This window comes from Cydia strobilella, chromosome 13 (assembly GCF_947568885.1).
Source record: "Cydia strobilella chromosome 13, ilCydStro3.1, whole genome shotgun sequence".
Lineage (NCBI taxonomy): Eukaryota > Metazoa > Arthropoda > Insecta > Lepidoptera > Tortricidae > Cydia > Cydia strobilella.
This window is the reverse complement of record NC_086053.1, coordinates 6413191-6440671: the sequence shown is the minus strand read 5'-3', so window position 1 is coordinate 6440671 and position 27481 is coordinate 6413191. Positions and strand designations below refer to the sequence as shown.

Here is a 27481-nt window from a genome sequence, read left to right as displayed (position 1 = left end):
GTAACTTCCCAGTAGTTATTTATCATTAAACTGATTAATTATTTTTCATCGAATATATATATTGTGTTGTTTTCTCAGTTTTGTGGTTTACACGTAGTACCCATTATAAATAGGATGGTAAATTATGAATATGTATGGTCTTAATTAGGTAATGATTAATAAATTAATTATAAAAAAAGAATTAAGAAAAATTGAAAATGATTTATTTGTGTATCAAAAATGCAGCTTATTACATAGTAGAATTACATTTTTAGGAGTATTCTATTGTTAGACAGCCTAGGAATAGTGTCCTGAGCCCTAAACTAGGTAAACCTGTCTTATAGGGATATTGTTTTGTTTTGTAATCTAAAAAGTACCATATCACATCTACAATTTATACATTGTATAGGGACTATAGAAAGCATTTTAATGCTTCCAATTTGCGAATCATCTCCAACGAGGTCGTCGACACCACATGCACCGACCTGCGGGCCCTGCGGCCGTCCGTCAAAATCTCAGGTCGCAATGTCTTGATCGTAATATTCGTAATGATGTTGGTCGTTCAATTTATGACATATTTTTATCTACGTGATCTTGACGCTTAGAAACTAATAAGCATTTCGTAAAGTTTGACTAGTGACCAAGGTTTATTCCTAGGAGTTTCATAACTCGTTGCTAGACTATTGTTGCCGCGTCTTTTAAATGTTAATAAAGGAGCCATGAAATTATTAGCAACGAGATATACCTAGGTAGGTATCCTATTATAGTTACGATATAATAAATGTGCTTATTTTGTTGTTTCAGGATTGGATGATTCGGAAAAACTAGTGAAGGGTATTGGAGGGGACTGCTACTCCTACGTGGTGAATCTAGCCGATAAGGAAGACATTTACCGAGTCGCCAAAAAGGTTCACGAGGAAGTCGGTAGGGTAAGTGTTATACATTAATCGGATTGAATGAATAGGATTTAAACAAGCCTGTTTTATTAAAATAGATTGGTTTGAATACACAACTTTTTAATACTATGTTGCGGTCAGCTGTAAGATAATTAAATTTATTAACTAACTATTATTATTATTAGGTAAGTTTATAATTACATGTAGGTACTTAAAACGGAATCAAATTGTGTCTACGATTCGCTTTTCCAGAGATCAATGACAGTAAATAGCATAACTACTACGACTAGCGTACACAAAAGATCAGTTCACTTACGCCTGAACCGGTTTTATAGGCATTATTTCTGTCGTCATCAGAAACAGTTACATTGTCAAGGCACATTTTGATATCGGCATTAAAAAACACGATAAATGTGGTCCATTGTTCGTTGGCTTGTCAGGTGCTTGAGCAACTGTTCAATTTGTTCTTGCAGGTAAGTCTGTTGATAAACAACGCCGGCGTGGTGTCGGGGCAGTACCTCTTGGATACGCCGGACTATCTCATACAGCGGACGTTTGACGTCAACGTTTTGGCGCATATATGGGTAAGCAATTAAGTATAAACACGGTCCTGCTTTGCTTCAATATTTGCTCAACCTATAGTTTACTACTACTATAGTAAACATAGGAATACATATAATATTTGAATATATTAAACGTTGTCATTTTACAGAATTAGTGCATAATTACCCACAGGGGAACAAGTAGGACCACTTTACGGTACATTAAGTAAATGGGATCAGCTATGATCATTAAGAACTGAAGTAGGTACATTGGCAGCGAAAATGTGAGCCCATTCTTATTTTATTACTTCTATTAGCCGTATTGATCTAATTTATATTAAACGCTTTAATCAGATCTTATCGTAAATCACAAACTTGAACATATTACCTATCTACATACCAGCAAGTTTCCTTGACTCCTTTGCATGTATCTCTACATTCTCTACCAAATTATCAAAAGAAGCAGACTTTATCCGTACATGTTTAGGTACCTTTTCATAGAAATTCCTCATCCTTTTCCAGACGGTAAAAGCCTTCCTACCCAAGATGATAGAACACAACGACGGCCACATAGTGACCATAGCGTCCATGGCGGGCCACGTAGGCGTGGCCAAGCTGGTGGACTACTGCGCGTCGAAGTCTGCGGCCTGCGGCTTCGATGAAGCCCTGAGATTGGAGCTGGAGGTGCGCGGCGCGAAGGGGGTGACCACGTCGCTCATCTGTCCGTACTTTATACGGTCTACGGGCATGTTCGAGCAGGTTAATTCGAGGCAAGTAGAATCTTAATAAATAATATGTATATTTTACTATGCGTCTAACTGTATTTCAACTTCGACGATGTCCTAAAGGCGTGTATTGTAGATTGTAGGTACACTTCGTTAAACTTGGCATAATTAAATTCCATTGCCATATTGGACCCCACGTCATAAAAAAACAAGTTCTTTTCATTATGGAACATATGCTTTCTGACTTCTGGTTGTAAAAGGTCATACTACCAGAAGTAATTGTACATAAACGTATTCATTCGAAAGGCAATAAGATATGTCGATGAACTTTAAAGGTATGTGGGTGATTACCGTACGCCAGTTTTCAAGCTTTAAAATTATGTTTACCAAGGCGATTACCACCTTTAGCGAATGTTTATTACTCAAATTAAGGTTCATGAAAAACGTGTTAACGTGCAGTGCTACTAAAGCTTATACGTCATATCATGACGTACATTACCGACGTTAAACTTTTTATTGTGGCTACTCCATTCCATACATCTCTGTTTCTTTGTAGCATTGTTTATGTCATGTCATCAGTTATTGTATTTTATTAATTAATTACGTGGATAATTAATAATTTAATGTATATTCAGCCTTTTAAAGTCAGTCTTTTAAAGCTATAGTTCAGAAAAATAAGTTGGATTTTTATCTGAATGATAAGTTATGGCCAGACGGAATAACATGTAGGCGTTTTATGCCATACAAGAAGCAAGAAGAGAGAAGCAATTTTAAATAAATATGTATAACACGAATTTCATCTCGTACAATTGTAAAAATATTAGAAGGTCAATAGATGGCGTTAAACAACTGTGCAGCGAAGGGGACGTTATTGCACTTCAGGAGACGTGGCTGCTGGCCCACGACCTCCCGTTCCTGGAAACTGTTCACGAGGACTTCGGGAGCACGGGCACGTCGGCCGTCGACACTGCCGCGGGCATTCTACGCGGGAGGCCGCATGGCGGCGTGGCGCTGCTGTGGCGCAAGTCTCTCTTCCAGTGCGTTACAGTGATTCCGTGTGCTAACCCTCGCGTGTGTGCAATTCGCGCGTTAACGAACGACGCACCCATTGTTGTGATAAGTGTTTATATGCCTACTGACATGATAGAAAATACGATGGCTTTTATTGATTGCTTAAGTGCTATTTGTGCTATCATAGATGAGAGTGATGCTGAGTCTGTGTTTGTTCTCGGCGACTTTAACGCGCACCCGGGAGAGCGTTTCTACAACGAGCTCGTTGAATTTGCACGGGACCAGGACTGGGTATGTGCCGATTTAAATATTTTGGAGTCTACGGGAGCATTCACATTCATTAGCGAAGCGCACGGTTGCCATCGGTGGCTCGATCATTGCGTTGTAACCAAGGCCGCATTGCAGAGTATCACTGATATACATGTTAAATACGATGTCTTTTGGTCGGATCATTTTCCACTTATAGTGAAATGTAATTTAAACTTAGTGAGCAAAAAGACTAATTTAACAAGTTTTAAATATAATAGTAATAAGGTAAAGTGGGGGCATAGAAGTGTGAACCAAATAAATGAATATTTGGAAATTTGTAATTTAAAATTAAAGGCTATAGATTTTCCCACAGAGTTTCAAGAATGTTGTAGTAGTTATTGTGAAATTGTATGTCATAAGCGCCTTATTGATAAATTATATAAGGATGTAATTGAGGTTCTGTGTCATGCGGCTACTGTAACACATAAAAATAGTATGAATGGACGTAAACAGCGCTTAACAGGTTGGAACATGCATGTAAGTGACGCTCACAGACACGCTAGGCTTGCATTTGATATATGGAAATTGTATGGGAAACCGGGCTCTGGACCGGTTTATGTTGACATGGTCGAGGCCCGTAAGATCTTTAAAGGGAGGCTCAGATGGTGCCAAAACCATCAAGAGCAAATCAAAATGGACTTACTGGCATCCCATCACTCCAGTGGCGACTTTAAGGCTTTCTGGAAGGCTACAAATAAACTAAATCCCAAGAACGGCGTACCTGTGAGTATCAATGGAGTTTCAAGTCCTAAAGAAATTGCCAACTTATTTAGAGATAGATTTACCATTAGCTCACCCTTAGGCCCGTCGTGTCGGAATCTCGAAGCTCTGAAGGGTGACTTGTCAATTTGTGTTTGCGCTAAAGACGTAAGAATAGCAATAAATAAAATGAGAAGGGGCAAGTCGCCTGGTCATGACGGCTTAAGCGTCGAACATCTCCGACATGCCGGGGTCCATCTACCTCGAGTACTAGCCTTGTTGTTCAACTTGTGCTTGAGTCACTCTTATTTACCGCCTGAGTTGATGGAGACCCTGGTGGTGCCTATCATTAAAAATAGAACCGGTGATGCTTCGGATGGTACAAATTACAGGCCTATATCATTAGCGACTATTGTAGCGAAAGTGTTTGACAGTGTGCTTAACTCCTATCTAAGTGCACGCATAAAACTACACGACGCTCAGTTCGGTTTTCGGGCTGGGTTGTCAACAGAGATGGCCATTCTCAGTTTAAAGCACACTGTCAGATACTACACAGACAGAAAAACGCCTATTTATGCCTGTTTTTTGGACCTGACGAAAGCTTTTGACCTTGTATCTTATGATATTCTGTGGGCTAAGTTGCATAGGTCTGGGTTACCGCCAGAGTTAATCCATCTTCTCAGGTACTGGTATTTAAACCAGGAAAACCGTGTGAGGTGGGCAGGTGAGGCTACGGAACCATACAGGCTTGAGTGCGGGGTGCGTCAGGGTGGATTGAGCTCACCTTTACTTTTTTGCCTGTATGTAGACGCACTTGTCGAGCAGCTCAGCGGTACACATGTCGGGTGCCATGTTGATGGCGTATGCCTAAACAACATCAGTTACGCGGACGACATGGTACTGCTGGCTCCCTCCATTGGGGCGCTCCGTAAACTTATAGCTGTATGTGAATCCTACGCCTCCTCACACGGTCTGTTGTATAACGGGAAAAAGAGTGAGATAATGATTTTTAAGGCTGGAAACAAGTATCCCACAATTATACCTCCCGTCCAATTAAACGGCATCGCCCTCACGAGAGTCACACGCTTCAAATATCTCGGCCACGTTGTTACTGATGATCTGAAGGACGATGCCGATATGGAGAGAGAGCGAAGAGCATTGTGTGTGAGGGCGAACATGCTGGCCCGCAGGTTTGCTAGGTGTTCAAAAGCAGTGAAAATTACGCTTTTCAAGGCATACTGCTCTTCTTTTTACACTGGCAGCCTGTGGGTCCGATATACCCAAAAGTCATACAATGCTATTAGGGTGCAGTACAACAATGCTTTTAGGATGCTGATTGGCCTGCCCAAATTCTGCAGCGCATCCACCATGTTCGCGGAGTCACGCACCGATGGGTTTGCAGCAATCTTGCGTAAAAATGCAGCGTCTCTGCTGAGCAGAACGAGGGACAGCCCAAACAGCATCCTAAAGATGATTGCTGATCATGTGTGTTGTCCTGTAATTAATGAAATAATTTTAAATGTAAAATCAAATTTAATTTTTAAGTACTAACATTATTTTTAAGAATATACTAACAAAAATTAAGATCATGTTATCTTTATTGAATAAAATTGAATTGAAAAATTGAATCAGCATATAAATAAAGACGGCAAAATAAGTGGCCAAAATATCGGGACACATCCTTATTTCTATGGTAACAGAAGTGTGTAACGATATATTTGGCCACTTTTGGACTATGTTTGTTTGAAGTGCGCACGCACGACGCACATGCGGCCGTGCCCCTAAGCCCCTAACACATTTTTAGGGTTCCGGGACCCTATAACTAGGACTTCGCTGTCTTTCTGTCTGTCCGTCTGTCACCAGGCTGTATCTTATGAACCGTGATAGCTAGACAGTTGAAATTTTCACAGATGATGTATTTCTGTTGCCGCTATAACATCAAATACTAAAAACAGAATAAAATAAATATTTAAGTGAGGCTCCCATACAACAAACGTGATTCTTTTGCCGTTTTTTGCGTAAAGGTACGGAATCCTTCGTGCGTGAGTCCGACTTGCACTTGACCGGTTTTTTCTGATACTTGCAATACGAGTACTTATTAACCCTTTTACCAGGCATAGTAGAAACGCCAATAAAATTTCAACCAGCATTCCGATTAAGCTTCAAATTAGATTGCACTTTCGGAAAATGTGACTTATTGTCTTTAATTAAATTAATCACCAAATTCGATTAAGTAATAGGAATATATTTGAATTTTGGGAAAACTTGCAATTTGGTGCGACCTGGACAAGGGTTAAAGTATCTTGCTACGGACTACGGCGTAGCACTCTCTAATGACACTGCGCATTGAAAGGAATGTATTCAGTATTCAGTCATTTATTGCCTTCATAGGTACATAATAAGATGTTACATAATAATTTTGATCAGCTATGAACCCTGTAGGGCACTGCAACTTAATACTCACTAATTAACTACATTCTTATCTACGTAACTTACTAACTAAGTAATTAGTAATAAGTAGCTAAGGATCACGATTATAGGTTACAATACATAATATATTAAATTTGACATTCCAATTAAAGATTATATTACATGTTATTGAATTTAACATTAGATAAGAGATCAAATATTATTAAATTTACATTAAAATGGAATTTTACATTGCGATTGGAGATTAAATATTGTTAAATTTACCTTACGATTGAAGATTACATATTTTTACATTTTACATCACGATTAATTACATATTAAATATTTTATTATATTATATTTCATAGTTAATAACATTACATTATATTTCATATAGTTACATCTTCATTTAAGAATTCTAGTACAGAGTAAAAAGCTTTTTCAATTAAATATGCTTTGAGTTGGGTTTTAAATGCACCTATGTTACTCAGTTCTTGGATCTTATTTGGGATTTTGTTAAATATTTTTATTGCCATGGCAGAAGGACCAGTGCTAACCATCTTCAATTTAGTCTCAGGTAGAGCTAGTTTTTTTCTAGGTCGTAATGAAGATGCGTGTGAGTATTGTGGAAATAATGACAGGTTGTTTTTCACGAACATAGAAGCTTCCAAGATGTATATTGATGGTAGAGTCAAAATTTTTTGTGCTATAAAGTAGTGTTTGCAGCCTGTCATTTGATCCACATTAACTAATATCCTTAGGCAACGTTTCTGGAGTATAAACAGTTGTATAGTATCTGTACTGTTTCCCCATAATACTATTCCATATTTTAGCCATGCGTATGCGTAAGCATAATAGGCACAAGTCGCTGTTTTTATATCGGTGCATTTCTTAATTTCATGCAAGGCATAGATAAATCGACTTAATTTAAGGGATATTTGATGGACATGTTCTTGCCAGTTTATTGTAGCATCAATATAAATACCCAAAAGCGCGGCAGAATCTACACATTCAAGTTTTGTATCTTTGAAGCTATAGTCTACGTTCAAACTGCGTTTTTGGTAAGGTCTGAACTCTAAAAGTTTAGTTTTGGAGAAATTTATTCTTAGGTTATGCTCGCTAAGCCAATTCTCAATACTAGATATTGATTCATCTAAGTGATTTCTTAAAGTAATAGTATTTTTGCATGAAATTACTAATGATATATCATCAGCGAAAAGAGTGCAGGAGCAATTTATCGTTTTGGGCAAATCATTAATATAAATTAAGAATAAAATGCATCCGAGAACACTGCCCTGAGGTATTGATTGAGTAACCCTTGTCAGCTGTGATTGAATTTGTTGTATGTTGCCAGTTACATTATTGTGGTAGTTAACTTCTACACATTGGTTGCGATTTGAAAGATATGAAACAAACCAATCATAAGGTAGTCCTCTTACACCAATTCCGCGTAACTTTTGCAGTAAAATTTCGTATAAGACCCGATCATAAGCTTTACTCATATCAAGCAAGATTCCAATTGCATATTCCTTGTTATTTATTATATTTAATACTTCATGCATGTATTTAAAAACAGCTAGGGTTGTTGACCGGTTTTTCCTAAATCCGTTTTGCGAATCGCTAAATATGTTGAATTTTTCGCAAAAGGAGTTCAGTCGTTTTGCCATTGCGGTTTCTATGATTTTTGAAATAGTTGATAAGAGAGCTATGGGTCGGTAGTTGGTGCTATCGTTTTGTTTTCCTTTTTTATACATTGGTTTTACAACCGAGATCTTAAGTAAATCCGGAAATGTGCCCTCAGAAAAGGACTGGTTTATGATGAATGTTAATGGGAGAGCTAGTTCATCAGCACATTCTTTGATTAGCAAAGGTGGTAATTCATCATGACCGTAGCTGCGCTTATTTTTTAAGTTTTTTATTATTTTGAAAACTTCGTGCGGAGTAACTGGGCTCAAAAAGAATGAATGTTCTGGGCGCGTAATTGGTAGCCGTCCTCGCGGTGGTGTGGTACTGCCGTCGACAGTTCCCACCGATGAGAAATAATTGTTAAAATAATTGGCTATTATTGTTGGATTTTCCGTGAGTTGGTCGTTTATATTAAGTTTAATATTGGCTTTTTTCCGTTTTGGAAGTTTGTTAGTTTGTTCATTTACGATTTTCCACATTGATTTAACCACATTGTTTGATGTTCTCATCTTTTTGATATTTATAGTGTTTGTTTAGGATGGGGTTATTCACTTTCATTATAAATGCTTTTAATAGTCGTTTATTCCTACAAGATACTTTTATACCCGTCGTCAACCATTTTTTGTTGCTGTTATTTGTTTTTATTTTGGTCTTAGTTTTTGGCATGCACACGTCCAATAACTGGGATAGGTTTTGGTGTTATATATTGTAGTTTTCATTGACAGTTTTGCCATTTGTTATTATGTTCATAAAATCTATTTTTCTTAGCTCTGATTTAAATTTTTCAATATTTTTCTTGCTAAAGTGTCTTTTCCATGTATGCCAACTAACTTGTATGTTTATTTTTATTGATGGTATACTAACTAGAATTCCTTTATGATCTGAGAATCCATAATCATTTACTTCTATAGTGGTGTTGCATATGTAGTTTGTAAACACCAGGTCAATACAGGTAGCGCTTGTGTTTGTTACTCTAGTCGGTTCATGTACATTTTGTTTATAATTATAGCTAGACAATAGATTTAAGAGAGTTTTTGTATTGTTTGTATGTTCGAGTACATTTACATTAAAGTCACCGCCAATCGTAACATCTTTTTTAGCGTATTTATTTTGTAAGTGTTTTAAGAGTCGTTCCATCGACGCAAAGAAAGTATCAGGCATTCGTTGGCTGTTGGGCCAGTATATAGTTACTAACACTTTATTCGATTTTGGGAGTTCGACGGCACATACTTCAAATAATGATTCAATCGACATATCAGCTATTTCCTTACACTCTAAATAATCCGTATCTTCCTGTACGAATATACACACTCCTCCTCCCTCGGTGTTGTGGCGGCAGTAGTACGAAGCCAGTTTGTAACCGTCGACGCGTAAGAGGTCAAGCTTATTTGGAGAAATCCACGTTTCAGTTATGCAAAGGACGTGCAAATCTTTATTCGTTTCGTTTTCTATTAAATGCCGTTTGTTTTTTATACTACGTATGTTTTGGTAGAGAACTTTTAGATTACCTTCAAAAAAAGGTGTCATGTTTTGGTTGATTTGGAAGAAAGTGGTTTTCTTTATGTACGTCTGTATCGGGGATCGCTGCTCGTAGGTGTTGGTCGTGGCGGTCTTCTTGATCGCCATTAGCAGATGAAGGTTGTGATGTGTGGCCGCGGTCATTTGATTGTAGTGGTAGATGGTGATTATTTATTTCCTCCGGAGGTGTGAATTCTCTCCCGTTGATTATCAGTTTATTGTTTCTAAAAATTGCAAAATGTCCGTTCCGTCGCGCTTCGATTAAATATTCCTTTAGTTTTCTTCTCTGTTGTAGAGCTTCTTTAGATAAGTACTCTGAGACCGCATAACCGCTATTTTGAAAGCATTGGGCGTGTTCAATCACATATTTTGTCATGCGCTTGTTTATCAGTTCGACGATGACAGGGCGCCGGTAACCCGTTCTACCTATTCTTTTAATGGATTCAACATAGCCACTTATGTCTATGTAAAGTAAGTCGCCAAGCATATTTGTTATTCGTTTACACACGTCTTCTTCAGTTTCTCCACGGTGCTCGTCTAGTCCGAAGATTACAAATTTCCTTTGGTTGTCTTTGTTACAATTTAGCCCGATATTATCAAAACTGTTTTGTAGTTCGCGTAATTCCGAAGAAAGTCTTTTATTTTCTCTTTCTAGAGTGTCTATTTTGTGATTTACGGTCTGAAGTTGTTCCGAATGGGATTTTTGTTGTTCTAAGATAGCGTTATTTTTTTCAGTAAATTCCAGTTTTAACGTGTTGATTGCGCCTTTAATGTTACTTTGGATTACTTCTTCCAGGTCATGTAGGACAGTTTTGCTATATGCAAGTAATTTTAGATCAAGAAGAGCACTGATTTGTTCTATGGTGATTCCGTTCTGTGAATGGTTTTGAGTCCCCATATTTCTTGACTCATCAATTGCTGTACTGCGCTGGGTATCATGCGCCAGGTAGTCGCCAGACATGTTTGTGACGTTTAGTGAGTTATTTTGTATTAACAAACTTGATATGGGCGTGTTGTCATTTCTACGCCTATATGTAATGTTACTCGTAGAACAATCTCGGCATATCCATGAGCGTTTTAGTTCATGATTTTTTTCTCTGTAATATGCCGACGTCATATTCAGGCATTGGAAATGGTATGTGTTTGTGCATGTCGTGCAGGACAGCATAACTAAATTGCTTTTGATTTCTGATTTGCATTCTTTACACTCCATTTTTTTTTTTTTTTTTTTTTTCAACAAATAATAATTATAATCGCCCGCGCGAGCGCAGCGCGAGAGCTGGTTGATGACTCACCGCTTGCCGGCTTGCGTTGCGGGTGCGAGATAAATAAACGTTAGATTAAGAATTTAAAACGTTTTTGCTCGTAATTCCTAAACTAAAACACATTTTTATAAACTGTTTTTTGAATTTTGTTCTTCAATTCACTGGCTTTAAAACAGTATAACATACGGATACAAACTATCACTTTTATTACACTTTCTGAATTAAAAACAACGGAGATGAATATAACGTGACTGCTTTGCGCTAGCGGTAACGGCCGGCTCCCTGTAATGTAATATTAGGGTTCCGTACCCAAAGGATTACCCTTACCTAAAGGGACACTATTACTAAGACTCCGCTGTCTGTCTGTCCGTCTGTCACCAGGCTATATCTCATGAACCGTGATAGCTAGACAGTTGAAATTTTCACAGATGATGTATTTCTGTTGCCGCTATAACAACAAATACTAAAAACAGAATAAAATAAATATTAAAGTGGGGCTCCCATACAACAAACGTGATTTTTTTGCCGTTTTTTGCGTAATGGTACGGAACCCTTCGTGCGCGAGGCCGACTCGCACTTGGCCGGTTTTAATAATGTCCTCAGCAATTACCGTCAGCAGCAACTGTTGAATACAAAATGATTTACGACTCTATTGTCAAGCTAATAAGATGTCACTATAATTTCAAACCTTCGCCTAGCTATTTTACCGCTCCGAGTGTGATAAATCTACATTATAATGCGTTTCTATAGAATTAACCTTTTCAACGCCATCTGTCAAACCCAAGAACGTCATGCACACGGTAATATCAATATCTAGCAAATAAAAACGGGACAAGTGCGAGTCGGACTCGCCCACCGTACTTTTTAGTATTTGTTGTACATTATAGCGGCAAGGCAACAGAAATACATGATCTGTGAAAATTTCAACTATCTAGAACTGAACCGTGATAATTCATGACTTTCATGAGATACAGCCTGGTGACAGATAGACTGACAGACAGACAGACAAACAGACGGACAGTGGAGTCTTAGTAATAGGGTCCCGTTTTTACCCTTTGTTTTTGTTCGTTGTGATTGATATATGTACTTAGGTACAGTCGCCATCAGATATAAGGCAAATATCTGAACACGCCTCTATTGTCAAGGCGCTAGGTGCGTGTTCAGATATTTTTGAGCACTTCGGCCGCTCCGATATATCTGATGGCGACTGTACATATAATTTATGCAAATGATGTGTTTTCAGGTTTGTGCCTCAACTGAACGCGAACGAGGTAGCGGACCGAGTGGTGCTCGCCATCCGCACCAACGAAGCCCTGGCCGTCATGCCGGGATACTTCAGTTTACTGCTGCCTCTCAAATGGTAAACATTTACTCTTAAGATAGCAGTAGTATTTAAATTATTTAGGTGCACTTGGAAGAAGGAGACAAATATAATGTAACATATCTTCAATGCAGTAGCGAGTAATTACTAAGATCAATGAGTCATGAGGGGCAAATATGACGTGCTCGCTTAGGGCGCCATCGACATTTATTCCGCCTCAGCTTTTACGCTAGCATGCTGTTACATACACGAGCGTAGCGACAAATTTAGGGCACATAATCTCAGAAAATGTAATCTATTTTTTTTACTATAGCGGTATTCGTAGCAGTAATGTTGGGATAACCCCTAAACATCAAATGCTATATTATATACACTTCAATCGCAATTATTGCGTTTCTTGCTTGCCCTCCCTGGCGAAATATTTAATGAAGCTTGGAGATATTATTTAGTAGGTACCTAGGAATACTTAGTACTTATATGTAAGACCGGCCACCGTTGTCGGAAAGGTGCAAATTTCAAAGGCAAACAGCATTATTTATGTAAGTTTAAAATTAGAAAATATCGAGCCGGTTATTCATAAGCTTTGCATTAGACAATGCAAGAATATATTATTATTTGCTGTTAACTTATGATAATTGTTATAGATAATATTTCGTTACACGCACTGCGCAATTGCGCATGCATAATTTTATACATAAATGTTAGCTTATTTTAACTGTGGTAGATTCTACTATAGGTACCTTCATGGTTCTCAAGTTCATTGTCACAGAAAAAAACAATGGTAATTACTTAAACAAGGAAATACGGTAGGAAGTCAGAAAGGTCAAACCAGTCTAAGGTATCATGAAAAACAAACCTTTAGTAACAAGATTGACAACGAACTTAACCCAACCTACACCTCGTGCTATTCATAGGTATACCATACACTTAAACAGCGTGTGATATACGAGACTTTTGTTAAACTTTAGACGTTGATATCTTTGTTCAAAGCGTTAGTATACCTACTCGTAAAATGCTAACTAAGTATATCAAGCGATAGTAAAAACCCCACATATATTTAACGCTAGAGGTAAATAATTACCTTGCCTATTTATTTGTTTTTTGCTCAATTCAACATCAAGACACGAAATTGCAATTACGACCCTGATATTCTCTCATTTTCCCATTATTATGACGTCTAATGTAATTATCGCCGCTATGATGTAACTTCCCTCAATTTTACGAATAAATTTTGTTTGATCGTACATTTTAGTTATTATATTGCTAAACCACTATTTGACTTAATATACAGGATGTCCCATAAGTGACACGTCACAGTGGCACTGTAGGTAGACCAGGCCAAGAGGACCCAATCTTAACAGCTTTTTTAAAAGCTTTGTTTATTTTTAATTTTGAGATCAAGCTGATTTACAAACGCCGGCTCTTTAGCCTTTTTCAATGTATCGGATTGCGCTTTTAAATATTTTCGAACACCTGTCAGACCTTTTATATATTTAGATAGACCCTCTACCATATAAGTTTACTTTCCTTTCAGGCTCGTCCCCTGGCCATGCCTGTCGGAGTTCCTGCGGCGCCTGGTGCCGGACGCGGTGCCCGCGTCGCACTCGCACGTGCACTCGCCGCCGCCCCCCGCCCCCGCCCCCGCCCCCGCCCCCGCCCGGCCCGCCAAGCCCGACGCGCGCCCCGTGACGCTGGCGCCGCCGCGCCGACACGACAGGCACGTCTGACGCACGAGCACGCTGCGCTACGAGACATGCGACATGCGTCGACAAGGGTGATATTGCTAACTGGATTACCATTGGACCCTTATTAAGTGACGAGACAGCACCATTAGGCCCACTTGCACCATCCCCCTAACCCTGGAAGGTTTAACCGGTTAACCCGGGTTAGTGGAATGGTGCAAGTTGGCCTTAGCTGCTTAAGGAGCTGCCTTCTCTAGGGCTCTGTTCTATACTGAGCGGTCGATGAATTTATTATAGATATTTTGATTATTTTGACCAATGGTGTTGTACGCGGTACGTGTGATTGTGGCAGCTTGATGACATCAGAAGAAAATGACAAACCACATTGTTTTTGTGGCTAAAAGCCATAAAAGATTAACTTTATCGCATGATTTGCATTGGCGAACGAGCTTCTTACTGTATCTAGTTAGCCGTATCGCGGTATCTTTACGCGAGTAAGATTAATTCCCAGATTGTTATATCGTGATGCATAGATGAGAGACTATCAAAATTTGGATGATCAAAGGGAACCTAGTGAATGCTGTGATAGAAGCTGAAGCTTGATTACTTATTGATTAATGGAATTTTATACAATCGGCATCAAAATGCGTTTTACTACACTTCAGCCTTGTTATTTTAAACGGAAAATAGACCCAAATAACTGTAAGAACGATATGGTTTTTTTCTAGTTATTTGGCATTGTTGTTGGTACCGACGTACTTAGTTAATTTTAAAGTTGTTATAGCAATTGTTGACCAAACATTGCGTGTATTGAGATGTTGCGTTTCCAAAGTAATTGAGGTATATTTAAGGTTCCCGTTATCGCAAATGTTGTATAAGAGCAGTTATGATCAGTGCCCTACAGAAAAGTGCCATCGACAAAATACGTAACTTCTTGTATAGAATTACATTAGTACAAATTGATTAACTGTCGCGAACATTTTCTAAATAATGCGATTAAAATAAAACGGGACCTTAGATTACGATTCGTATTTCTGTAAAAGTAAAAATTATAATACCTGTACATACATATGTTAAATAAGTAAGTATTTTAAACGTATCTGTTTAACCAGTACTCTTGAATCTGATGCAGCTTTTAGATTTTAATTGAGGGTAAGGCAGGGCTAAATATCGGTAGGTAAGGGTGAAATGGCCACTATATCTTATCTACTCCGTTTATGTAGTCCATTTGGCTTCGAAGTGACTGTAGTATGAACGAGTTACATTACGTTTCATATTTCTAGGCAAGGCCCTCGGTCATTTCTACCTAACTCTAAAAGTGTGGAGCTGCTTTTTGTACCGACAAAGTAGGTAAATATAGGGAAATCACCCAGCGCCACTGAATTACGTGTTAATCGAAACATTTCCAAAATCTTCAGTATCGCTAAAATATGGATGGAGGCCAATTCGAAGTTACATAGCGATATAAAAATGATGTAATATTGGTATTATTGGCCTCATGATCAGTCTTATATCATTAAGTGGAACCCTATCATTATGACGATAACTTAACACTTCAGTCACAGTCGTAGTGTCTCTATTTGATATTGATAGAGCTTCCTTTAAGTTGCAAAATCTGTGGTAATTGAATTCAGTCTGTTAAATTCTGGTTGTATTCATCTTTTTGAAACAGCCCTCAATATAAAGTTAACGTGCGTGGCGCGTCATTTGTCGGTGTCCACTAAGGGTCTTCGGCAGCCAAAGGAAATCATTTGATTTTGATCATCATACGATCGCCGACGTCCAGATTTTGCAATTGCGCTGTTTGTCTTAAAGGTCTGTTTACTTACCAAGTTTTCAACTTTAACTTAGGTTAAGTAATGTAGGTAGTGTATTGTTACTGTGGTACTTAGTCAAACTAAGAAACGACGAGGATGTGATAGCGATTACCTTATACGATATTGTAGCGACATCGATATTAATTACATTCCATAATTAAGTTACCTTTTAAATACGTAATCATCAAATGTACAGGATCTACTAATGAATAAACTGCACCCACTAAATAAATAAGTACTTAAATGGACCGTTCGTAGGCCTATTTCGAATATATCAGAACTTTTGAGATCAATGAGAAACTTTGAGGTCGAATATTTTACATAGCATTTGAAATAGTCCCTCGTGACGACATGTGTACAAAAGCCTAATTTGTAACGGTTTAGAGATATTCAATGGAATGAAGATTGCTGTCTTTATCATTAACTCGTCTCGACTATAGAGCTTTTACATTACAAGTGCTAAGTTTAGTTAGCATGCAATGCAAAAAAGATGTTGTTCTTTCGTAGCGAAAATAATTCACGAATTCGATAATCGACAAGTTGACGAGAATTAAGAGATAAATCCCGCTGTTACATAGCAGAAGGGACAAATATGATGTAGAGAAAGAAAAAGACATCTACACATTTTTCAAAAGTTTACTCTCTTTTTACGCGTAGGGACAGTACTGTCTGGACGATTATTTATTCATTACCCCTTTTTAATAGGTACGCATCTACTGTAGGTAAAGATAAAAATTAATTTCTACAATTTATCACAATTACTATTAAGTTGTTCTCAACGAAAGTTGGAAATTATTACTATGTAATACTAAAACATAGGATTTAAGGTAAACGTGAATTTGAAATTTGCTCAATTTTGGCTTAGTATATGTCAATAAATTACTTTTAATTCGGGTGTTAATGGGCTTCCGTGTATATAACGATGTATATAAGTATGTATAACGCGGAAATGTGGCTGTTATATTATTGGCATAAAAATGTATTATATGGTGTATAGCAAATTACGAAAAATATTCAAAACCTTGTGACATTCTTAAGCGGGAGGGAACATAGAGCTGTGTTTGTTGCGAAGTCTCGCATTTGTATTAATGCAGCATAAATAGTATAAGCACCTGGGGACCTAGTCAAGGTGACAAAGAATAGAAAAAATCAATGTTAATTGTATATTTCCATACATTACGAGTTAAATACTCGTAATGTATGGAAATTGTTAGATTATTGTTTTCTATCAACGATTACAACATCTTGTCTAGACCTGCTGCCATGGTATACGTCCCTGTTCTTTGAGAATGACACATTCTACTGGAAATTTTGTTTACCTACCTAAAAGAGGGACCTGAAGAAGTTGCATTTATTGCAAAAAATAAAACCGTTTGTTCGGTTAAAAATATATTTGTATTATGATGAAAAAAGGGAATAAAGATATAAATGAAATGTTTTAGTGTGTTTTATTTATGAACAAGATAAACTGTGGTATATTTGTTTACAATCTCAAGAAACTTAATGAAAAGTTTGTCAAAATTGTCATTAAGTACATACTTTAAGAATCCCTATTGAATTATATTAGTAAGGTAACTCTTAACCGGTAAAAATATAACGATAATAAACTATCAACATCAATAAATACTGTATAAGTAACATGCAGTAATACTTAAGTGAATACAAATGTATCGGTGTAGTGTTTATAATATAAACTTCCTATTGTGATTCGTTTCGTAATAAAATATGAAAAATATTACACGAGTTCTTCTTTGAAGTAAATGTTGAACTATTTAAAAGTGATGATAAGTAATTTGGTAATATGAAACAAACGTATAACAAAATGGACAACCTTAAAGCTAAATAACTATGGCATTAGGTACTATTTAGGAAATACTTCAATAAAATCATCTTATGTATATACTACATAATGCGAAAGACTAGCAAAATTACGTTGAACATTAATACGTAGGTAGGGTAGACCGAGGCGATTGGGATCACTGACCATGACCGACTACTCATTACTCATAAACAAACAAGAACTTCGGTCTTGTGATCGAAGAATTTTCTTTACATTTCGACTAGCTTGGCTTGCAAAGCGGCATTATGCTTTGGCTCTATAAATCACCCGATCCTAAAAAGGGCCAAAATTTTTTTTATTAAGAATTATTTAATGAATTATGTTCGTCTTTTTGTCTATAAAAATAAAAGGCAGGTATGCAATATTTCAATTTTGTAATACTTGACTAAGGAATTTATTCAGTTTTGTTTATATAAATCATACTTATGCCTGCTTGAAAAATATATTTATTTAAGTACCGTTCCATACCAATCGTACCATTGGTCCGATTCGCCTCGTTTTACCCTATATTACTTTAATATTGACTCAATGTAACACGTAACTATCAAACTATTAATTGTAAGCACCTAAAGGATTTAACTCTCAACATTTAAATTACATTTAAAATATCTTACTTGAAACTTAAATAAGTACCTACCTACTATGTATATTATACCTACATATATTTGGTTCCATAAGTTTCCTTAACATTGAGCTGGTCTTAGACCAGTTTAATATGTTTTTAATCTTAAGATGTAAGTACACAGAAAGGCACAATCTCGAAACACGTAAGATTACAGATATTTACAGTCACTGATAAATAATTATGTAATTAATACAAATTTATACTTTTTTAGACATGAATAATTCTAGATATTTACGTTAATAAATGAGTTATACAATTCTATCCTTTACGAAGAGTGCATTTAGAGTTTTATATGCCCTCTATCCCCCTCGTAACTGAGGAACTAACTATTAATTTAAAAAAAGAATACCATTAAAAGAAATACTCAACCCATATCCCATCCATCATAATACACACTTCAAAGTTTTTAAAACTAATCATTCTTATCCCTAGGAAAACTGTCCGGTAACCTGAATTCAGTGATCGGTGATATATACAGCGGGTTCAACTCCTGAGCGTTTAACCTGCTCATCTCCGCTTCCTGAACAAACTTAGCATATGCTCGTCTATCTGACACTATCTGTGCACTCTTTATACCCATGATAATGACCACACCGCCTGCTATAACACAAGCCATGATGATTAAGGCGCTGGTCATGAGCTTGGCGCTCGTCAGCTGGCCGCATTGCTTGGAGCGGATGACTATTTCCATGGTGACCATGTCTTGGGCGCTGGCACTGTAGGTATACCTGTATTCGCACTCCTGGCTGCCCTCTTCTACACGGAGTATGCAAGAGACTTCCTCGCTGCCTTCCGTAACTGAAAAGAAAATTGACATTTTAACCGGAAACTTGCTCTAAATTATTTAATTAAACTAAAGGGAGTGAATAGTTAAAATACATTAAAATAAGTCATTTCATGTGTAGAATTGTGTACGCACTAAATAATTATACGTTTCTGACGCACCACGTACCTACAAACGTCTAAGAGTTAACTCACGTTAACAAACTTTCTGAAATGGTAATCTGCATTCGCTAATGAAGTTAATTTTAATAGTGTGAAAGGTGGTTAATTTAACAGTTATTTGTTCACCACAAACCGCATCGTGCGACCGTAACGATTAAAGAGGCTTTCGAGTCGCCAACGTACGACCACAAAGTAACAGATCATAATTAACCTATTTTCTGCCATCATTACTCCAACATGCACTTTCTTGATTCCCATTTGTTAATAAAAAGATGTGATGATAAGTCTAAGGAAATAAGTTCTTAATTGAGAAAATTCGATTTTACTCAACTAGCAACTGTTCTTGAGTCATTTGATACTTTTGACGGTATATGAGCTGTAATGTAAGTAAGGTGTTATCATAAAGACCACTACTGTTATATGGGCAATTGTATTTTTAATTACTTAATTATCTAAGTGCATGCGATCAAATCAACGCTTCAGCTTTGGTATTTAGTATCTTATCGTTTTGCCGAGGATTTGCCGATAGTTTATAGTAAGGCGTTTCCGCGCTTGATATGATTTTTGTGGTGAATTTTTTTATGACTCGTATTTCATCGACCCCTGACAATTTGCCGTTAGCATATCACTGTGTCGGCAAGTAATTATGATACCTAATAACTTAAATTGATATCTCAGAAATGCAGAGATAATTAATTATCAATACATACTGACAAATCTGACAATTATCCAGTTACAGTAGTATAGACATTAGATCTGTAGATGTTATGCCATATAGATACCTTAGGTAGCCTTACCTGTTTTTTTAATTTCTTATCAGTCACAGTATAGTAGCTGCTACAGTATAGTTGCTGCCTCCAATGATGCACACCTCAGTACAGTTCTTGGATAGGAAAACGTGACGCAGGGCTCTGTATTCACGCAGAGGGTATAACCTAGACCAATTCTCAGGATGTCACTCTCCGAATCAGTAGCTGGAGTCACGACCGAGAACAAACTGAAAAAATGAGAGTAATGAAGACCTCACCTGTCTCTGAGAGTTTCTCAGCCACAGTATAGTTGCTACCTCCAATTATGCACACCTCAGTGCAGTTCTTAGACAGGAAACATGTAACACAGGGTTCTGCATTTGCGCAGAGTGGGTTCTCACACGTTGCGCACGTCTCACAGAACGCGCCCGTATACTTGCTGCCTTCCTCCGAGGATGAGCACTCGCAACGGCCTAAAAATTAGAAGGGTATTGACGATTAAGGTACCAATTATTAACCTCATATTATATTAACAATGTAACGAGCGAGAACAAAGGAACCAGCCTGTTCAGTTGGGAATTTGTACAATCCGGCTCGAAGGACCATGTCGACATTTCTATACTTTTAATTTAAGGTTCATTTTCAAAGATCAAGAGGCTTAAAAATATTTGAGATTGCAAGAATAACGATTTGAGGCCCTCTATAAAGCAATGTAATAACTATACTATCAAAGAAATATAATTATTATCAGCTACAAAGGCAGCTGCATTTGAAATATAACCTATGTCACGAACGTATGTCAAGTCTCCGTCACAATTCCCGTGATGCTCGCCGTCTCATTCTATGTCATAAGCCCTGGACATAAGGTCGACTTTACTCTCATGTCGTACTCGGCGAAGCAGTCACACGTGCTGCCGTATTCTGTGCCGTACGGACTGGACACAAGGTCCACTAACTCACCACAAATACAGTCCCCGCGCCCCGAGCACACCTCCCCTCCCCCCGGCGCGATGCATGCGTCGTTCCTGTCGATGCAATCGCACGCGCTGCCGCTCCAGCCTTCAACGCAGACGCACTGGCCGCAGGCGCAGTCTCCGCGACCAACGCCGCCGCATTCTATGCCGTTCTCCCTGAAAACAGAGTATAAATTAGCTTGACAGGGCTCATTGTACGGTCAACCGCTGCGTTGCTAAAAAAAATTGGTAAATTCCAAGTATTGCCGTAAAAGGGCCCACTGACTATCAGTCCGTCGGACGATATCGGCCTGTCAGTTAGAACTAAAATTTGATAGTTCCGAACAACCGACAGGCCGATATCGTCCGGCGGACTGATAGTCAGTGGGCCCCTTAAGAATAGAATAGAATAGTTTATTTGTGCAAAAAAGGGTATAAATTGTTGTTACATAATATTGTTTCCAGTCCTTGATTTACCATAATACATGGCGTACAAATATTCTTAAATTACTAACTAATATTAATCCTCCATTAAAATAAAATGTCACATTGAAAAATAATAAAAATACAATTAATAATAATAAATTATAAGGGCAGCTTGTGGCGAGCTGTTGGGGAGTGACGACCCTACGGACCCGAGTGCTCCAGAGAGTCGGTCGGGGTCTCCGTCTCCGGCGTGCCTTCGTCGGTCGGAGTGGACCCCAAGGGGACCCGCAGGACTCTCAGCTCTGGCTTGCCTTCATTGGCCGTCCAGAGGGGAGTCGTAAGAGCTATATGCTCCAGGGGTGGAAGTGAAAGATGCATAAGATGCATCTTTCCTTTAGGCACCACATTACCATTATTTGCAAGAAGGCATATAGGAACTTGGGATTCGTTCTGCGGCAGTGTCACGGGTTTTCCAACGTAAGAGCTATACGCGCACTGTACGAAGCCCTTGTCAGAAGCCACATGGAGAGCAGTTCTTGCGTCTGGAGCCCAAATGAGGCTAAATACAAGTTTATGTTGGAACGAATCCAAAATAAATTCATCAGGTTCTTGTACCTAAAGTTGTATGGAGTGTACCCCTTCTATCCTCGAATGTATCCAACCCTGTTTGTGCTCGGAATGGTGGGATATAACCAGCTAGAGGTTAGAAGGGAATTGGCACTAGCCTCTTATATATTTAGGTTAGTGCGTGGAAAGGTCAGTAACCCAGAGTTACTAAAGTCAATAGGTGTTTACGCGCCCCCACGGTACGTGTGGCGGAGGCGCAGGCCGCCCCTGCTGGCCGAGCCGCACGCGCGCACCGGGTTGATGCGCACGGCCCCAAGGACGAGAGCCACCAGCACATTTAACGAAGTTGCCAATCGAACTGACGTATTTTACTGTTCCGAGAGTGAATTTGTAAAAGTTACATTGTTTGTGTTGTGTTATTCTTAGTTATAGTATGTATATACCTAGTTATAGTAGTAGTATAGTTATAGTAGTAATTTATTATTTTTTAAGGTTAATAGACACTATCGCATTGGGTAACTGTAATGATAGCTGTAAGATTTATTAAATAAATAAATAAGACGCGAGTTGGCACAGTGGCTGTTAACAGTCACTGGGTAGAAAGCGGCGGACACCTCTCGACACCCCTGAGCCGCTCACACCGGTGTTGCTCCTGGTCGTCTTCACGACGGCAGTTTCAGGGGCCCATCTAGTCAGCGGCAAGTCACCACCTGCCTCGATAACGTGTTTTAACATTGTTATGGCAGGTGTCCGGACTTCTTTACAATAGCCCAGTCTTATTGTTCACCCAAACTTCAATCCATAGACCGGTATACTGTTCACTTTTTCTACAATAGTCCCAATGCCTGCTGCGACCGGTTCATGGGTGTCTATTGTTGCGCCTGTGAACGGGTTCCAGCAGGCGTTCTACATGACATTAAAGCTCTCCAAGGGGCCTCTACGTGTTGGATCCATATCCCCAAGCAAGCCTTTTAAAAGACCGGGATACATAGGCCCGTGATATCCAAGGAGATATAAATAATAAAATCATAAATTGTCAATATAATTTAAGATTACAATTTGTGTAATATGAAAATATACAATCATTATAGAGCATTATAAATGTATCAATAGTCAAACAATGTCAAATCTATAAAAACCTATAATTTACATAATGTCAAAAATTCATCAATTGAATAATAACAGTTCTCTATCAAATGGTCAAATAATATTTTTTTTGAATAATTTTATTGGAAGGGCTTAAAAATCGTCAGTAAAAGTATTAAATAATTGTATTGCCATGTAATGCACGTTTTTTCTGCTCAGTGAAAGGTTTGTCCTGGGCATGTAAGTATGTCGATGGGTACCTCTTTGAGACCTCATGGTGATAGTTTCAAAACATGTGGGGTGCTTTTTGACAAAAGTACATATTTCAAAGATGTACATTGCAGGTAATGTCAAAATTTTATTGTGCCTAAATAAAGGTCTGCAGTGATCCAGATACCAAGCCCCAGATAGAGACCCTACACATTTTTTTTGTGTTTTAAATATTATATCAGCATCGACTGAGTTCCCCTATATAGTCAAACCATATCTCAATAGGGATGACACATACCCGTGACATGCCGAAAGAGCGGCTGCTTCCGAAACCACATTGCGGATACGATAGAGTACATTAACAAATCGATCTAATTTAGTGCGTAGGCTATCAATGTGGCTCTTCCAATTGCAGAAGTGGTCAATGTCTATTCCAAGGAATGATGCAGAATCTACTTCCTCAATTTTAGAACCATTGTACTTAATTTCTAAATCAATATGTTTACTTCGGTATGTCTGAAATTGTATCATTTTTGTTTTAGTTATGTTAATTTGTAAATTATTGTTTTCTAGCTAGTCTATTACATTTACTAGTGTGGTTGATTTTATTATCAAATGGCGTATCGTTGTCATTTTTAATAAGCAACGTTGTGTCATCCGCAAAGAGGATATAATCATGGCCTAACTACGTTTGGGAGATCATTAATATAAAGTAAAAATAGCAAGGGGCCCAGGATACTGCCCTGCGGCACGCCAGTTGTGTTAGGTTTGTAGTTCGATTTATAAGCTATTTTGTCATTACCATCGATGGTGGTGATTTCAACACATTGGTGACGGTTTCTGAGGTAGCTAGCGATCCAGTCGTAGTCGTAGTAAGCCGGTGGTGTTCTTTACGCCAAACATAAACATTGTGAATTTCCATAAAAAATACGACATTTTTCTAGCTGGTTGTCCTGCTAACTAAACTAAACGGAAAGGATGAGAATTGACATGGAGGTTTCAGATTTGCTTTGTTGTATAGAAAAATGTATACACCTTGTAATATATACCTATACCTACAACTACTTAAATTAAACAAGTAATTCCAACCAGCATGCTTAGCTGCAGCAGGATTAACAATTTCGAAAAGGAAATTAATCGTTTCATTATGAAAACCATAAGAAGAAGAATAAGAATGTGTAAGAATGTCCTATAATATTTAATTATTTACACATAGCTATAACGATGGTACTAACAATATTGTATGGAATCTTGAATGTTCTGAAATAGTTTTTTTTTTATAAGGGTTGAAATTATTGAAACCAAGCGCCTGGAAAAATAGAATGAGCAATATTGTTTGAATGTCTAATGTTTATAAGAAATTCTGACGTCAAAAAATATCAGTAGAAGCGCTCGCAGTAGTAGCTCTTTTTTAGCCAATAAATGTGGGCCCATTGCGCGGAATGGTCATCAAGAGCTTAAATTGAGCCATAGGTACCCGATGATTTCTGAATCGGGTTAAGATTTTTTCCACTGTTCTCTTTTAATCAATAGAAGAAAACAAGAAACAAACCGGTTAATCTCGCACGCCTTGCACTGGCAGTATTTCCCGTTGAACCCGCGGTCGCAGTTGCAGATGCCGCAGATGCAGTCGCCGGCGCCCGAGCACGGGATGTAGTGCGTCGAGTTCGGCGCGCGGCACTGCGCGATGAGAGCCATTGACTTCTCCTCGTCTTCGATGGAGCAGTCGCATGAGGGGCCAGACCTGTGTAATAATAAAAACTTTTATAAAAAAAAAGATAAACCGACTTCAAAAAGGATGAAATAAAATATGATCCTTTTTAGGGTTCCGTGTTTAAGTATATGCGTTACCAACTGATATGTTTGAAGAAGGATTAATTACGGCGCCGTGCTGCGCCGCTTAGCGTTCGCGTGTTGTTCGCCTACGTAGTACGCTGCGTTAGGCAATCCAACGTACATACTTATATAGCCGCAGCCTTTATCGAATTGCACCAAAATCACTATGAATATATGGTTCAAAATTTGGCTTGGCACCGCAGCGTACTACGTAGGCTAACAACACGCGAACGCTAAGCGGCGCAGCACGGCGCCGTAATTAATCCTTTGATACCTCTAGAAGTGTCCTACGTGGGCGATCTCTTTGCGAACGCGAACGCCTTGGGCCGGCCGCGCCGCGCCGTGTCGCTTCGCTTCGCGTTCGCGACTGTTCGCCTATGTAAGACGCAGCGTTACACGACGACAATAAACGAACTTTCTGTAGGTATTTAAGAACACACCTCAGAACAGAACACACGGTTGAACCTTCTTGGCGCAGTTCGTACCATGCTTGTCGGCACATTAGTGTAAATCTTAAATAAAGTGTAAATCTAATGCGTTTATTTGTCATCGTATTTTTTAAAGAGCATTTCTTACTAATTCTTGAACAGTCCATAGCACGCAAGTGTGGGATTGGGACTGAGTTATTTTCTGTCGCTTATCCAGAGGACTACATTTCAAAATATAAAACAATTCAAGGAACCTTCATGCCAAATTTCAGCTAAAGCGGTTCAGTTATTTAGCCATGAAAAGGTAACAAAGAGGCAGACAGAATTACTTTCACGTTTATAATATTTGTACAGTGGTAATGGGATTTATATACATAAAGCTCATTATTTTTGACTGGTATTGTTACTACTTGGCTTGCCACCGACTTCAAACATATCAGTTGGTAACGCATATACTTAAACACGGAACCCTAAAAAGGATCATATTTTATTTCATCCTTTTTGAAGTCGGTTTATCTTTTTTTTTATAAAAGTTTTTATTTTTCCATTTTTAGTTTTGACATTGTTAAGAGCGTGAATGAAATGAATGAATGAAAAACATAATCATGTTTAACTCTAAATTCGTAAACTTTATTAAATAATCAGAATTTTCCCCGAGTCCGTCTGGGAAATCATTCCTGTCACTAAATCTATTCTCCGCCACGCCACTGTCCCAATCCCTCAAACCCCCCGATCACTCAACCTCACAGCACATCAACCCCTGATCACTGAACCACTCGACCCTAAACCACCAACCCCAGACCCCTTAACTCCTAACCCTAACCCACAATCCCCTAACTCCCAACCCCTCAGTCCCCGACCCATCAACTCACCTCCCCTCAACCCCCAAACCCCCCAAATACTAATACCCGCTACCTTCACCTCTCACACCTACCCCTCACTTCTCAGTCTCTTTGGTTGTTTCCAACACTACCTACATCAAAAATCATAATACACATACGAGGGAAGTTCCACATTTCGTCCGTAGTCTTCATCATCAGTAGCCTTACCACGAGATTGACATTGATATATTCGCTATCGTGTGCGTAACTTACTGTTTATGTTACTGTTTATGCATCTCGCTCGTACTGGAATATTAGTGTACAAAGTTACGAAGACGCTAGCGAATATTTAGTGTCACACTCGTGGTTAGGCAGTTGCACTACATCAAATTGGTGGTTTTTGGGAGGAAATGCTTGAGTTACTTTAGAAAACACCGAAATCACCATACACATGCCTTTAAAAATTGAGGAGTTCCCTCAATTCCTCACGGATTCCATCATCAGATCAAAACAAAAAATGTTACGAAAATACCTTGGATGTAACTTCTTTCAAACAGAAAAAGAATTACTCAAATCGGATCATGGGTGCCGGAGTAATCGCTGAAATCATTATCATCAAAACAATCATCATCATCAGCTCCACTTCATCAAATTGGTGGTTTTCGAGAGAAAATGCTCGAGTTGCTTAAGAAAACACCCAAATCACCATACATGTGCCTTCAAAAATTGAGGAGTTCCCTCAATTCCTCATGGATCCCATCATCAGAACAGCACCAGATTAATATGGGACCAACTTGGAAGTAGCTCCTTTCGAACAAAAAAATAATTACTCAAATCGGACCACGGGTCTCGGAGTAATCGGTGAACATACATAAAAAAAAAAAAAATATATATATATAAAAAAAAAAAATAGCCACAACCGAATACAGAACCTCCTCCTTCTATGAAATTGAAGTCGGTTAAAAATATGAGTAAAGGGAATAGGTACAAATTTAGGTTCTGATTCGTCTTTTAGTTACCTAGTTCTTAAGGTAAGGTCCCTGTGCCTTAAGCTTGTTTATTTTTCAAAATTTCATAACACAAAACACATAAATCACAGTCACATAAATTTCACACTTTTATAAGTGTGAATGGAT

The 27481-nt window shown here is 38.3% G+C and overlaps 3 protein-coding genes and 1 long non-coding RNA gene across 5 annotated transcripts in view; 3 read left to right on the top strand and 1 right to left on the bottom strand.

Annotated features, from left to right (window-relative positions):
- The window catches only part of LOC134746575 (uncharacterized), a 72753-nt gene extending 55456 nt beyond the window's left edge, over positions 1-17297 (top strand). The window contains exon 2 of the long non-coding RNA XR_010128242.1: positions 14937-17297. This is a non-coding gene — a long non-coding RNA (uncharacterized LOC134746575). The remainder of the gene's footprint in view (positions 1-14936) is intronic.
- Positions 1-17297, top strand: part of LOC134746572 (estradiol 17-beta-dehydrogenase 11-like) — a 58290-nt gene extending 40993 nt beyond the window's left edge. For both annotated transcript variants that reach the window (XM_063680992.1, XM_063680991.1), the window contains exons 3-7: positions 784-908; positions 1349-1459; positions 1940-2187; positions 12283-12399; positions 13895-17297. In XM_063680992.1, the coding sequence (XP_063537062.1) occupies positions 784-908; positions 1349-1459; positions 1940-2187; positions 12283-12399; positions 13895-14087 (794 nt within the window). In that variant the 3' untranslated portion in view covers positions 14088-17297. The remainder of the gene's footprint in view (positions 1-783; positions 909-1348; positions 1460-1939; positions 2188-12282; positions 12400-13894) is intronic.
- On the top strand, positions 4903-5700 carry LOC134746367 (uncharacterized; the record flags this gene model as incomplete). The annotated part of the gene is made up of 1 exon (XM_063680737.1): positions 4903-5700. A coding segment is annotated over exon 1 (645 nt), but the record flags the coding sequence as incomplete, so codon positions are not given.
- LOC134746571 (integrin beta-nu-like) overlaps positions 17231-27481 on the bottom strand; it is a 32545-nt gene continuing 22294 nt past the window's right edge. Inside the window, exons 10-13 of the mRNA XM_063680990.1 lie at positions 24813-25004; positions 20979-21148; positions 20297-20491; positions 17231-19122 (exon numbers count right to left, since the gene is read on the bottom strand). Coding sequence (XP_063537060.1) covers positions 18737-19122; positions 20297-20491; positions 20979-21148; positions 24813-25004 — 943 coding nt within the window. The 3' untranslated portion in view covers positions 17231-18736. The remainder of the gene's footprint in view (positions 19123-20296; positions 20492-20978; positions 21149-24812; positions 25005-27481) is intronic.